The sequence below is a fragment of the Camelus ferus genome, chromosome 7 (assembly GCF_009834535.1).
Source record: "Camelus ferus isolate YT-003-E chromosome 7, BCGSAC_Cfer_1.0, whole genome shotgun sequence".
Taxonomy (NCBI): Eukaryota; Metazoa; Chordata; class Mammalia; order Artiodactyla; family Camelidae; genus Camelus; species Camelus ferus.
Genome location: NC_045702.1, coordinates 48,141,455 through 48,156,741, shown reverse-complemented (window position 1 = coordinate 48,156,741; position 15,287 = coordinate 48,141,455). Strand labels below are relative to the sequence as shown.

The 15,287-nt window shown below is 35.8% G+C and overlaps 1 protein-coding gene across 1 annotated transcript in view; it reads left to right on the top strand.

Annotated features, from left to right (window-relative positions):
- Window positions 1-8,926, top strand: part of ABCB5 (ATP binding cassette subfamily B member 5) — an 87,738-nt gene extending 78,812 nt beyond the window's left edge. The window contains exons 25-27 of the mRNA XM_006181974.2: window positions 602-808; window positions 5,898-6,044; window positions 7,557-8,926. Of these exons, the coding sequence (XP_006182036.2) occupies window positions 602-808; window positions 5,898-6,044; window positions 7,557-7,754 (552 nt within the window). The 3' untranslated portion in view covers window positions 7,755-8,926. The remainder of the gene's footprint in view (window positions 1-601; window positions 809-5,897; window positions 6,045-7,556) is intronic.
- The last annotated feature ends 6,361 nt before the right edge of the window (window positions 8,927-15,287 follow it).

Genomic DNA, 15,287 nt, shown 5'->3' with positions numbered 1-15,287 from the left:
CTTCATGACACTTTCTTTTTCTGAACTTACTGTTTATTAGTGAGCTTATTGCCTGCCTTTTCACTAGAATATAAGCTGCAGGAGGACAAAAGCTTTGTCTTATTTATTACTGTTTCCCCAGTGCCTGAAGGGTCCCCATCACATAGTAGGTGTGTTCATCAAATGTCAGTTGAATTTTGTTATATGTCCCTGTGAATAAACATGGCTTTGTACAAAACGACATATTTCTACATGTGGACTACTATTTACATCTACTCTTCCCCAGGGCTTTAATAAAGTGAGATCCTGTTACAGTGGAGGTTGGTCATTTTTCATCTGACTTCAGTACAAAGCACCAGACTTTAGACTCTGGGCAGGTCTCTAGAATATATGGCCATTCCTAGAAATGTCAAGTAAGTTTAGGACTCTGCACTTTAGTCAGTTACATGCCGTCTGCTTCTATACAACTTATGATTTATGAGCCTTCCTTGGGTAACATTGTACTGTGAAACAGCTTGAATTCCTAACTTTGTTATGATTTGTGTATGTTTGAATACAGTGAACCATGACATGATACAGTTGGTGGATCTTCACATACCATTCTCCATTCTGCTTTTGGCAGCTGTTTGATGGTGTGGATGCAAAGGAATTGAATGTACAATGGCTCCGTTCCCAAATAGCAATCGTTTCTCAAGAGCCTGTGCTCTTCAACTGTAGCATTGCTGAGAACATCGCCTATGGTGATAACAGCCGTGTTGTGTCATTGGATGAGATAAAGGAAGTAGCAAGTGCAGCAAATATCCATTCATTTATTGAGGGTCTCCCCGAGGTAAGAAAATGTCTGAAATCTTGAACTACAAGAATCCTAAATAAGCCCAAATATTTTACTGGGCCTAAGTGGTGGTTCTTATGTGTTCCTTGGATTATTCAATTTAGTTATTGCCAGCATCTAATGTAAAGTTAGATGTGAAAAGAAAAATTTGAGAGTTCTGTGTGACTATTTTTGCCAAGACTGAACTGTATTAATATTCACTGAATTAATTTTCATATTTTGATTTTTCACCTTCTATCCATTTATACTCTACTCATGTCTACACAACCATTATCCCTCCCTGGACCATGCCTGTAGCCTCTTAATCTGTCTTCCTGCTTCCAGTAATGTCCCATTTTAATTCTTCTTTCTTAAAGCAACTGGAAGGATCTTTTAAAAACATAAATTAAAACCTACTTGTCCCTGCTTAAAACCTCCTAATGGCATCCCTTTGCACTTAGAATGAAGTCAAAACTCCTTATATGGCTGGCAAGACCTTCTGTGATCTGGCCCTGCTTGCTGGTCCAGCTCCTTGCTCATCATATGTTTACTCTGCTTCAGCCACACTGGCCCTTTCTGTGTTATGAACGTGCCAAGTTCTTTCCTACCTCAGGACATTTATACTTGTTGTTTCTTCAGCTGGGACCTCCCTTCCTCTGACTCTTTGAAAAGTCAACTTCTTAATTTTCAAGCTCTTTCAAATGTCACCTTTGCAGAGGCCTTCCCTGGCTACCTTATTTTAAAAAGTCCTCACCACCCCTATTGCCTATCACATAGTCGTCAGGGCACTTATCACAGTCTAAAATTACACTGGTGTTTATTGACTATTTTAGGGCCTCCTGTCCCCACTAAAGTGTTAGGTCCTTGCCTGCCATTTTGGTCATCTCTCTGTATTGGCTGTGACAGATGACACAAAATCTCAGAAAAGTTAAAAATCTTGGCAAACTATAGAGATAACTTTAGCATAGCAAGCACTGTTACAAATCCAGAAGTAATACACAGAGACACTAATTGTGATTGCAACTTAAAGTTCTTGCAATATCTGATTATATCTATATGCACACACAAATAAAATAAAAATATAGATACGTACTTTAGATTGGAAACAAATTTTCATAATGTGGTATTCTAGCTCACTTTAAAAGGAAATGCCAAAGTTTAATAACTATTATATTAAACAGCTAATTTAGTGTCCCGTTCCTTGGGGGAGAATAATGGTCACCATACTCTTTTTACACTACTAGATCTTGCGTCACCATCTCCTGTCCACACTAATTGGTTCCTGTAACTAGAAATGAGCCATTAACACAATTTCCCTTACTCCTATAAGGTTCTTCAGTACTAAGTATAATAGAAGGATTAACATATTTTTTATAAATATTGTGACCTTATGTCTTTCCCTTTTTTACCAAGGCACTCATTGCACTATTGATTCACGGTCAGATTATTACCCACATAACCCTGACATATATGGTAAAATGCTATCCATTTTATATTTGTACCATTTGACTTTTATTCTTAAATTCTGTGTTATCTTTCATTATTTTCATTGTAATTCTCAGATATACTCAAAATTACATATTGCAGAGATAATGTGCTTTTTACAACAAACTTTGAGATCAAGATGATGTTATTTCCAAAAGAAAGAATAGCTTTTTTTAAATGTTTTTAAATTTAACTTTAGTTTACCTTCATATCACTGTTTGCCCCAAAATATGTAGAAACATAAAGAAAGCTGATGCCAAAAATGTCATTTTGGTACAGGACAGTGGAACTAGTAGTCTAGCAGCAATGTAAATGACTGTTTAGGAGTGAAGAAGAGACAGGGCATTTGAAAGATCACTTAGGAGCTATTTCCAGGGTTAAGTTATGAAGGCTTGAATTAATAATTATAAGGTGAAATAAAACAAGGAAAAGGCTTTAAAAGATATCATAAAAGTGGGATTGTCAGGACTTAGTTCCACATTGTCTGTTGAAAGTGAGCAAGAAATTACATGATGGCAGCCTACTGGAATAAAAACACATAGAGCATGTGATGAGAGTACAGAGGAAGAAGTGACAAAGACTCCAGGAGCCCAGAGAAAATCACAAAGAGGATGTTGCTTTGAACTGGGTTTTGAAGAATGAGTAGGAGTTTACTAGGAAGACAAGGGATAAATCCATGCTTAGGAGACAGAATAAGTTCATGTAGAAACACATACATGGAAAAGAGTTTTGGGTGTTTGTGGGGGAATAAATTTAAAACCCTGAGTATAAAGCATAAACTGGGGAATTGAGAAGGGGCCAAACAAAATATGAGCAGGGACTAAACGTGAAGGTCCTGATATGCCAGGCTAAGTTTGGACTCTGTATAATTGGAAATAGGAAACCACTAGACATTTTTAGGCAGAGAAATGACATGATCAAATTCTTAAAGGAAAAAATTGCTGCTGAAGCACAGCCTTTGGTTTGCTCATCTAAGAGGTTCTGTGGCCACTGCGGCAATGGCAGAGACTGCATGAAAGTCCTGGTACCTTACAACAGTCTGAGTGAGAGAATGAAGGTCCACATTTTCTTTCCCCCAGTTCCAGTTTCCAAAAGTTCTTAAACATCATGCCCTTCTCTTCCAGTCATGCACAAAGACTGTACGTTTGGGGCAAATTTGTTTGGTGGCCAAAATGCTGTAAGTCTATATGTGGTCTTTATTAATCCTACTTAGGATGAGTTATCAAATATTTCTATATAAATTTTCACATATTTGGTTACTGATTGTTTCCCCAGCCTTTTCTGGGGGTGTTAAATAATATATATTACTTGTTAAATATATATATATTATATAGTATATACAATTTATAGTATATTTTCTTCTAAAGTGAAAAAACATGGAATTATAAACAAATGTAGCTCTAAGAGTTTCAGGTAAAGGATTATGGACCTGACTCAAACCAGGAGAGTGATCTTGAATAGCAAGGAGTCAACTTGGAGCTTGCCAGGGGTAACACATCTATGGTATATGCCATGGAGATAACCTGCAGGCATTTGGAAATATTGGCCTGGGAGAGGAGCAATACTGCCCTGATCTTGATGATCCTCTGAGAAACATATCAGGTGTAGGTGTCTCCTAGTCCCCACAATTTCACTCAGTGGCAGCTCTCAGTCAAGCCACATCACGGCTCCCTGAGTAGGACTTCGACCACTGGAACCACTCTGAAACTCCTTTCCCAAGCCTGCAGGGACTCTCCAAAATGCAGTTGGTTTAGGATTAGACTCTCTGATGTTCCCTCCAGGATCTAACTGGCTTTTAGCCCCAGATTCACATTGAACAGCCATTGCCCCTTGAGTGTCTCATAAAACAGCTGATTCCACGGCATTCACAAACCCAATGTTTGCTAGAAAATTTATTTAGATTCTCAGTTTAAATAGGAAAGAATAAAATTCTATAGTTCTTCATTAAAAACAAACACACAAAAAAACCAAAGCCTTCCATTTAAGTATCTGAAAATGTTTTTAGGTTGCTATTGAGACAATGTGTATATTCACATTTTTAATCTGTTCTGCTTAATGATGGGCAAAAATATCTGAATTTAATTTGTATTCATTCATTCTTGAGACTTACATCTTCCTGCAAGTCAGAGAAGGCGAAAAAATGCAAAATGATTTCCAAGCCAATATTGTATCTTCTTCAGCTATACTAGAGGAATCTGTGTACAATTTAAGCTGAACTGGCAGAAAGAGCTACAAGCCCATTATCATTCGCATCCAATCCTCTCTCAATTTTTGGCGTAAGATTAAATTCTCTAATTTAGATGGGAACTTTGCGGTGTATAGAAATGAATTACATAGTTTCATCTGATATTCTGTAGCCTTATGATTTCAATTTTAATGAATTGCATCTTAGGAGGAAGAGACCTAGCCAGACCCAGCAGTCCAGATAAAATTGCAGAGGAAATAGCTGAAGTCTGTTTTCTTTGTAGAGCATTCACTTCAGAAAAGATGCTTTTACTGCGTGTTAGTAATTCAGACACTCATTGTTTCATATAAAGTAAGCAACTGTGCATTTTAAATTGAAAAATGAACTTTGAGATGAAGTAGGCACATTTGTTATAAGGTTATATCACAGGCTGTCTTGAAATCCACTCTGCTGGAATGGTACCTCCTGAAGGCAGTCAGGTGTGGAGGTGTCAGCTGATTCAGGCTTCTCCAGGGTACTAAGACAGAGGAACAGCATATTAATCCTGTGCTGCATCTTCTTTTTGCTTCTGTATGACCCACCCTTAGAAAGTTTTGCACTTGGACTTGCTTTCCCAGCAGAGCTTGTCCATCCACATATTCTTGTCTGAGTACCAATGTAGACAACTAGCAAGGGCTACTAGAAAGCAGTGTGGAACTTTGGAGGGAAGCATAGTCAATGGGACAATCTAGAAAGCAAGTGGGAGCCTGCTTGCACCAACTGAACTGATCTACTGTGATTTAGCAGACTACAATGGCTTCAGGATATGTGAGAAATTTCCTTTACCCTTCCATGTAGGGTAATACTGAAGACGGGGTCATTAGTTAGTAGGAGAGTGTGGAAACACTGTGAAGTGCTAAATGTCACTTTCATGGCCTGAAAAGGTGAACGGGCTGTCTCAAGATACCAGCCTAATTTACTGTCAGGAAGATACCTATGTCACTGAGAACAGCATCCTGGCGTCTTGCAGAGATGTGCCCCTAGGTGTTTAGCAAGAGCCAAAGTGAAGAAAGCCAATAGTTTCCTTCAAAATGATACATTAAATCATTTTGACCTGAAAATAGAAGATAATTTAACTTAATGGGAAAAGATTTGTGTTTACTGGGAACCTTTTTTGCCAATATTTTTTATGCCTTAATTTGAACAATTCCTTTGTAGAAGCAAAATGGCAAAGGTCTGTTGTTTGTGATCAAATTAGATATGTAAATGAGATGGTAGTGTTTACTGCTGGTTTAGCATTTATTTGCAACAAAGCCTAAAAATAGATTTCAGTACTTGTTGGGACACAAATTTTCAAGAGTAGCAAAATTTGAAATATTTAGACGGCTCTCGCCCACAATTGCCATGCTAATTTAAATAACCAAGCCTTGCTTTCTTAATTGCATGTTCCTGTAACAGAAATACAACACGCAAGTTGGACTGAAAGGAACACAGCTTTCTGGTGGCCAGAAACAAAGACTAGCTATTGCAAGGGCTCTTCTCCGAAAACCAAAAATTTTATTGTTGGATGAGGCCACTTCAGCCCTTGACAATGAGAGTGAAAAGGTAATATCCTCTTCTTTCATCTCAGAATATAATGTGAAATATGAGAGTAGAGTATCATGGAAGAGACCAAGGTCAGTTTGGGGGAATATAAGACCTGGAGAGAACTGTAGTCATTGAGTCACCAGTTCTAATTAAGCTTTGGCCTTTAAAAAAAATGTTAGAAGCTGGTGGGGAGGTGGGAAGGAGTTGGGATACAGGGCATCTCATGTTTTAGAAAAGTTTTCTCACTTGAATTGATCTCATTATCAAAAGGGATCCAATTCTGGAAACATTTCTCCACTTGAGAAAAAAGCCCAAGGAAAATTACTTCCCTACTTTATTATTATCCTAATGATGCCAAATAAAATAATAAGGCAATCCACATGTATAAAAGACTGATCTCCACTGCATTGTTGGGGCCTGCTATTTACTCTACCTTCTATAGACAATCATAGCTTGGTTTAAGAAGGAAGGGAGGGAGCAAAAAGACATGTAACAATAGAGTTACACTGCAAGCTCCTCCAGTTGTTTAATTTTGCTATGTCCTTGTCCCCTGGTTGTTTCTTGTATATAGTAAGTTCTTATTTGTTAAATGAACCTTGGTTGAGTGAATCATAATCTTTAATATTTATCAATGGCTAATTATATGCTATTATCTCAATCTTTACAACAGCTTGATGAATTAGCTTATTTTATTATCATGCTCATTTTACAGATTAGCACACTAAGACTTAAAAAATTTAAGTCACTTCCTTAAATTCTCCTAGAGGGTGTCTGACCTACGAGCCCATGTGATTAATCACCACATGACTGCCATTTATAAATGGTTCTCATTCTTGATTTCCAAAGAGACAGTGTGTTATGAAAGGAACAACAGGACTTTTGGAATTAGACATATCTGGGCTATAATCCTGGATTCATCAGTAACTAGCAGTGTGACCTGCATCAAGTGACCTGCACTTTTCAAATATTGGTTTACTCATCAGAAAAATGAAAATACCCTTTACAGGGTTATTGCAAGTTATTAATGAGATATCTATCATTGGAATATTTTATATAGTCAACAAATGTTGGTTTTCACCTTCCAGTCTCATTTCACATATACAACATTATATCCTCGTTGTAGCTGAGATGGTGTTTTAGCCAGGACAGTTTTACAACTAAAATCTACCAAAAAAATAACAAAAACAAAAAAACAACTATGAGAAGGAATGAAATAAGTAAATTAGACAATTTCATTTAGGTATGGAAATACTACTTTCTGGCTTTGACTCTGGAACCCTAACTTACACACAACCATCTAATTTTTATTAATTGTCACAAAATCTTTTCCAATTAAAAGCCTCATGTAATGTGTCTATAATTACTTTTTCTAGATTTCTGTTGAGTAGGTTATTTCACAAAGTAAGGTAGTTTCCTTGGAGCATAGCATAGACACAATGAAAGTTACTAGATTACCTTAACCAATTTGACTTGGGCAAGATTATTAGCATCTAACCCAAGCTGGCAATCACAGGTCCTTCTCTTTTCCAGGTGGTTCAGCACACCCTTGATAAGGCCAGTAAGGGGAGGACATGCCTAGTGGTGGCTCACAGACTCTCCACAATACAGAATGCAGATTTGATAGTGGTTCTGCACAATGGAAAAATAAAGGAACAGGGAACTCATCAAGAGCTCCTGAGAAATCGAGATATGTATTTTAAATTAGTAAATGCACAGTCAGTGCAGTGATGTTGTTGAAGATTTAGCACATATTTTGATCTTTGTATAATGCAAAGAAAGAGTACTTAGTAATTATTTGGCAGGCTTTGATCTCTTTTATTGCATGTATCAATACTTAGAATCATGCTATTCGTGTATGGACATGTTCTGTTTACACACCATCTTCCCCTCAGATTTTTAAAAGGAAACAAAAACTTGCTAAACTCATTTAAGTGAGATAATGCCTATGTCCCTCACTTTATAAAAAAGCATATTTGCTTATAAAGCAGTTTGCTGCAAAGTCACTCTCTTTTCCTATCAACTTCTGCTATAACATTGGGAATATAGTGCCCAGTTAATTAAGTTGGAAGATTTTAAGCAAAGAGGGAGTAAGTTGTAGTTGGGTCTGTGACATTGCAGGAAGAATGATTTTAATTTGGAACTTCCCGAATTTTGTAGCACATATTAGAGTATTTTGAGCTAGTCCTTTTCTCCAGACCATAGGACTTTCTCTCATTTTATCTCTGTCAATGCTTCTTTTAATAAATATCCACTATTTCCCAAAATCCCATTATATGCCTTTGTCAGGGGGATGGAGAGAATTACAATGTAAAATTTCTGGCAGAATTAGGTAGTTATCTTCCACTTCAGTAAGTGGAAATGCTTCACATGATCCATTCTGAAGATATCATTATTCCGAGCTTTGGGTTTGGCAGAATAAATCACAGACTTACCTGTGTATGAATACTTAATTTACTTAAAATAAGAGCTACTTTTATTATGCGTTAAAAACTTTAAATGTCTTTATTATTATTAAATCAAGTAACTTGTTTAAATTTTATATGTACTTTAATATGTGTATGATTTAAAAATTCTGTGTAAATAACAATATTGGTAAACTGAGTCATATTTTCCATTTACTTCAATATGTAATTTCACCCAGTGATTTTTATCTCTATTCTTAATTGTGTCTTCTTCCATTTACAGTGACACTTAGAACCAGTCTCTCTAAAGTTTACTCTGCCAATAATCTGAAATCTTGTGAAAAACCATTTGCATATTAAGCCACTTTTTTAAAAATGCAGAATAAAAATAGGGTTGGATTGAGAAACAGATGTATCATTTAAAAGCATTGACACTGGAAGCCTTGTGGCCCTTTTGCTCTGTGTGGTTGTAGAGCTTTTTGTGGTTTCTCTTTCCAGAGTCGGGTGGGCAGGAGGGATAGGGCATTACAGTATGGATATGCTTAAATCCTCAGAGTAGGACAAGCTCAGGCTCCAATTTGTAATGTCTCCTAGATTAGCAAATACAGCAATGCCAACTTTCCCCTTGAGTCTATCCATAGCAATCCCACAGCAATACCTACAGAGGTCAGTAAAACACTTTTCTAATTAACAGCCCTAACTACTGTTTAATTTGTGTTTTTATTCAAAATATTTTAAAGGATGCTCCACAGGCAGCATTCTCTTAAAGTCAGCTGCCTTCACAGGAACAAGCAACCATGCTGAGAACTGGGGTCCCAAATAATATACAAGGATCTGTGGGGTTATCAACTGATGAAGGCAGAAAGAAAGTAAGTAGAGACCAGCTGCTTTTAGGGACTGCCACAATTTAAAAGTTTAAAATTGCTGTATTGTTCTTAAAATATTCTTTTAAATATATGATTTTAATTAAAACAGTGTTTTTAATAGAATCAAAACACCTTGTCCCCAAAAATATTCCAACCAGCTATGGAATTATTTCAGTAAGCTCAGGATTTTAAGAATACTTGTAGGAATTTTTTCAAAATGAACACTCATTTATACAAATCTTAACAGTTTTGTAAGTCTGACTTTTTAATCCCTATGCTTTTTCTTAAAGCAGGGGATTCTATAATTGAAAAAGAAGCTAAATTAGGAATTGAGACTTTTACCTTAAAAAAAAGAAGTGAAAAGATACTTTACCAGATTTGAATCTAGGTTTTAAATTTTAAATCACTCATTTAAGCTCTTATAAATTAATTATTAAATGACAATGTGTTCAGGTTTGTAGTTCACAATTTGATATTTACTTAAGAGATTTAAGTAATGAATGCCACATTATTCAGGGCATCAAATCAGCAAATTTAAAACGTGTTTTCTTACAGTGTCTTAGAAATTATATTCAATAAATACTAGGGAATTCACCTCAAAAAGATATCTACTATAGCAGGTATGCATCATTGATACTAAAATGAGACTTATATTTTACTGAAAAGATGAGCTGGTGGATTGTAAATTGTTTTTGCTTCAACAATCACATATTGGCATCTCCTTGTTGTGGGTATTATCAATCATTGGTAACCCACTGGATAGTTTAGTTTTATTCTATGCTAGCTTAAGTCCATAAAAATGTTTTCTTTCAATTCACATAGCAATTTTAATTTTACTTTACTTAACTTTAATTTTAATTTAATTAATTTAGTCTTTTATCATAGTGCATGAATTGGTTTAATGTATTTAATTTTGAAATAATTTAGTACTTGAGTGTACCTCGCCAAATTCCTCTTAGATCCTTGTGGGCCTAATTTCTCATAAGACTTCTCCCTATAGTCTACCTTCTTCCCTAGTCTCGAGGACTTCCTGGTCTCAGGAAAACACTGACCTCTGCCAGTCATGATTCATAGCCTAATACTTATTTAGGCTGACCTCAATCCAAACTTGTCCAGGCCTTCTTGCCCTCTGCTTCTACTTTACCTCTGGGCTTGAATATGTTACAAGAGACAAAAATGAAGTACCAGTAGGGGAAAAAAGGTGGGAGGGACAAGGGACTGTTAAAATACCTGGCCCAGAAAGCCCTAAATACAGTGCAGGCAGCTGACCAGAGAGGTCAGGATCTGTCAGAGTTGTCCTTTAAATGTTAACATGTTATAGTAGCACTCAGCCATGGCCACATCTTATCCTTTGCACCTCCTTTCCTTCCTGGGAAGGAGGTCAAGTCTTAAAATAATTGAAATACCATTGAGGTGGCCAGTGGAATAGAAATAATGTAGCAAGGATAAGGCACAGATATTAATGAAAAGAAAATAAACCACCATGTCACACCTGTTTTATAGCTAATCCAACCAATCCCCTTTATATCTTGCCACTCATTAAAACAGGCTGTGGTATGTTTTTATTTAAGTCAACTTAGGTCATAACTAATAACATGGTTTTTAGCCTACTTAATGTGTCATTTTCATGGTACATATAGAGTGCTTTGCATGTGACCTATTGTATGAAAATATTACCTGTTAGTGTCCACCTATGTATTCACTGTTTTAATTCTGAGCTATTATTCCAAGAGGGTTAGTGAAGTGGACTCATAGATTGATTGGAAAGTTCATTCATAAGAACTAGTTAAGGGAGGAAACTGGGAAAACTGGAAGTAATAATTACCAGAAATTTAAAAGTTTATTTAAAAGTCATAATTATTAAAAAAAATGCATGGATCATCAAATGTCTACATAGTACTTCAAGTAACACAACTTGCCTCCTTTTAGCAAAACCACACTGATAAGGCCTGTATTACTTTTCCATTGCTGCTATAAAAAATTGCCACAAACTTAGTGAATTAAAACAACACAATTTTATTACATTGCTTTTCTGGAGGTCAAAAGCCTAAAATCAGTCTCTGTGGGCTCTAGGGACAAGTCTATTCCTTGCTCTTTTTCAACGTCTAGAAGGTGGCCTGCATCCCTCTGATCTCTGCTTCCTTCACCATATCTCCATCTCTCTCTGCCTTTGACATTCCTCTCTTACTCTTATAAAGACTGTCATTACATTAGGCCCACACAGATAATGAAGGATAATCTTCCCATCTCAAGATTCTTAACTTAATCACACCTGCAAAGTCCCTTTTGACATATAAGTTAGCATATTCACAGGTTCCAAGAATGAAGATGTGGACATCTTTGAGGGGCCACTACTCAGCCTACTACAAAGCCTGTCAATTTAAACTCTTATTCCATGGAGAATACCAGACAATTTTTCTCAGATTTCTATTGAATAAAAGGTCAAAGAGAACTCTGAAAACATCCAATCCAACATCCTCACTATATGTTAATGAGAGAGCAAGAATTCACATATCTTGCCTCTAAGCCCTGTGCTTTTTCCACTGCAACATGGTGCCTATCCTCATTACTAGGCCAGGATTTGGAATGCGTTTGTCTTTCTTCACTTTTGCTACTGGGTTCTGCTACTGCTGGCATTTCCTTTTATCCTGAGACCAGACTTATTAAGTAGAAGTTTATACCAAGCTCTACTTTCTTAACCTTATCCTCTTTCCATTAAATAGTTTTATGTGCTAGCAAGTGGGAAAAGCATCCTTTGTATTGTAAGTATATGAGCTTTCACATACCTCTGAATCAGTACACTTTTGAATTTTCCTAAAACCATTTTAAACTACTGCTTCTAATGAGAGCTAACATTTTGGGGGGAAATTTTTCACATAGGTATGGAATAAGCACGTTACATACATTGTCTCTCTAGTCCTCATATCAATCCTATAATGGCATAGGTTATTACTTTACTTTAAAGAGAAGAAAACTGAAGCTTAAGGAAATTAAGTAACTTATTGAGGCTTGGGCTTTAGAATTCATACCCTTGTCTAACTCCAGAGCCCACACAGTTTTCATCATAGCACCGAGGACTTCTGGCCACAATTTATTCAGGAAGATGGCTAGCTGAATTGAGGGTGCAGTCGTTGCTCACAGGAATATACTCACAGGTCAATGTGAGAATCAAACTAAAGTTTTGGGGGTAGTTACATGGTCTAATTAAATTAACCAGCCAAACCCTAAAACTACTCTGTACATTCACACCACTGGAAAAAGACTGAATTCCACCCAAGGTATGAGATATGTTTTTCCTTTAGTGTTTACTTACATGTATAAATGTGGATTTGGGCACTTTTTACATGGGCAAAATTGCAGAAATACGAGAATTCCAAGCTAAAAAAATTTTGAAAGAGGCACCCTTCTTAGACAAAAGCATAATCATAGTCTTTGAAAATATGCTGAAGAGCATCACCAATGTAACTGAGTTTCTTAGGCATGTTTTCTTAATGATTTATACTTAATTATCAAGGTTCAGTTTAATCATACTGAAATGCTTTTCTTTTTGAACAGCTTGAAGATCTGCTTAAAGATAATGTTTATTTATTGAGATTTCAGAAAAAGAAAAGTTAGACAATTAGATGCAAAAAACTAAATGAATGTAATCACTACTGCATTATTAGACTAAGGAAAAGAATGGTCTCTCATAAACTGATCTGTGTTTGTGTAGACGTAGTAAATGATGGAATGCTATTCTTTATAAGTCAAGTAAAATTTGCTATTGAATGAAGGTATTTTATTGATGATCAGCTGTGATTACTACATCACAGTAATGTAATATATGGCTAAAATATTTTCTGCCCACTTGAAAGTCAAGAAGAGATTCTAGGAAAAGAGTTGAAGTCATTAAATTACCAGAACATTCCAGACAATTGTAAATTAAAAAAGAGGGAGAAAGAGCGAACTAAAGAAAGAGGAAAAAATCTATTTGAAAATACCTAAGCAATAAAGAATGTAATACACTCTAGCAATCAGTTTAGGAATAGAAGGAAGAAATATTCCACCACCAAATCCTCAGAAAGCCTAATAAAAGATGTACAAATTTAAATGTAAATTCCTAGCTCCATAGCCCCAGTTAATGTAGAATTACACCTTTGCCTACATTAGTTTCATAAATTCCTTTACTTCCCAGTTTCCTAGAGCTATATCCCCTGAGAAGAGATGGGTTAAGGGCAACATATAAGCAAAAAAAGAAAAGGTCTGTCTCTCAAAGGATGGTATATACAGGACACCAAAGGAAAGCAGGAGCAAAAGGGCTCTTCAGATAAGAGCAAGGTCAACAGGACTGGAGAAAGGAGAAAACCTCCAAAGTAACAAAAAGAATGCCTTCCATTTCCTGTCATTAGTAGTAGCAATGATAAGATCAATGATATAAAATAAGCTAGAGTTAATAAGTTCTAGTTTTTATATACTATATATAGTTTTTATATAGATCTTATAAAAGTAAATTCATTCATTGAGTACTGTCATCTGTTAGGCAATATGATTGAGACTGATAGGCATTAACTTACTGAAAACAGGATTTATTTCATTATTCCAACTTTACCAAATGGGGAAACTGAGGCACAGAGTAACTAAGGGAACTTCCTAAGGTCAAACACCAGGGAAGTGACAGAATAAGGATTCAACCCAGAAAATCTGACTTTATAATCCACACTCGACTAAACTATTATCCTTCTAAGATGTAATTGGACATGGTAAGGTAATATTTTTGAGTTGTTCACATAGAAAACAATTTGCTATGTGCCTCCTCCTTACAGTGCAAAAATAAAAGGTGCATGGTTCCTCTTTGGTTAACATTCTGATGTGAAGGTGGATTTTTTTTCTGACCACCCACACTCTGAAAAAATTTCTCTCGTATACAACACAATTACAATTTGAAAGAGTTAAAAACATAGCTGCTAGGATAATAGCACATTCTCCCCACAACCCTTTAGTCTTCCCTACCTTCAGATACACACACTCACAAGTGTAGAGGAAGATTAGACCCTGATATCTACATAGATTGTCTCTCATTGTTGAATCATCCCTGCTATCTTTATTTTCAGGGTGTTTATCATAACTCTTTTGTTCCATTTGCAACCCACTTGCTGATGTATCATTCCTCTCTTTGGTTAAGATAAAAAAGATCTTGATAGCTGTATCATGCAAAAACCAAGACAGATTTACAAATGTTGCAACTGGGAAAAAAAAGTAACATATGTGTTGGGTAGTGTTGGCTAAAGTGGTGTCATTAAAAGTTGTTCAGGTTTGCTCAACTATACTGAGGCTCCTATTCATATGAATGACTTTCCAAATATTGTAAAAATAAATACTGCTTCAGTAATAAAATTATTTTAAAATTGGGATGTTTAGTGATGGACTATAAAAGTCTATGTATTTCCATATTAACAGAAGGCCTATAACATTAACCTAGACAAAATTAAAACATTTGGAGTGACCACTAGTATATCACAAACCCATCATATACTGAATAAGCAAGAGAAGTGCAAACATCACAAAATTTTAATCATACACTTCTGAAATCTGAGGACAAAACCCTGATGGTTTTTCCCTGATGTTATACGTGTTTCAAGTTGCTCCTTCAGTAAAAATTGAAATCTTCACAGAAACTCCAGTCTCCTTTGTCCTCATTAATTTTTTTCAAGGGAGATTATAGAACCAGAGATAAAAGACACTGTCTTTGATTTACTCAAGTAAAATTCTTTTCAAATGTGTAACATTTTAGTAGGGCATACAAACTAAGGACTCAGCAGTACACCTCTAACTCTAAATCTAGTGTCCATTTATAGGAGTCAAAGAGGTGTTGAAATGAACATATTTTAAAGATAAGATCCATAACCTGTATCAAATTGTCAAAAGGGGCTTGTTAACAATAACAACAACAAAGTTGGGAGCCCTTCTTCTAGACCAGAATTTAAAAAAAAAAAAAAAAAAACCTGTCCCCAAAA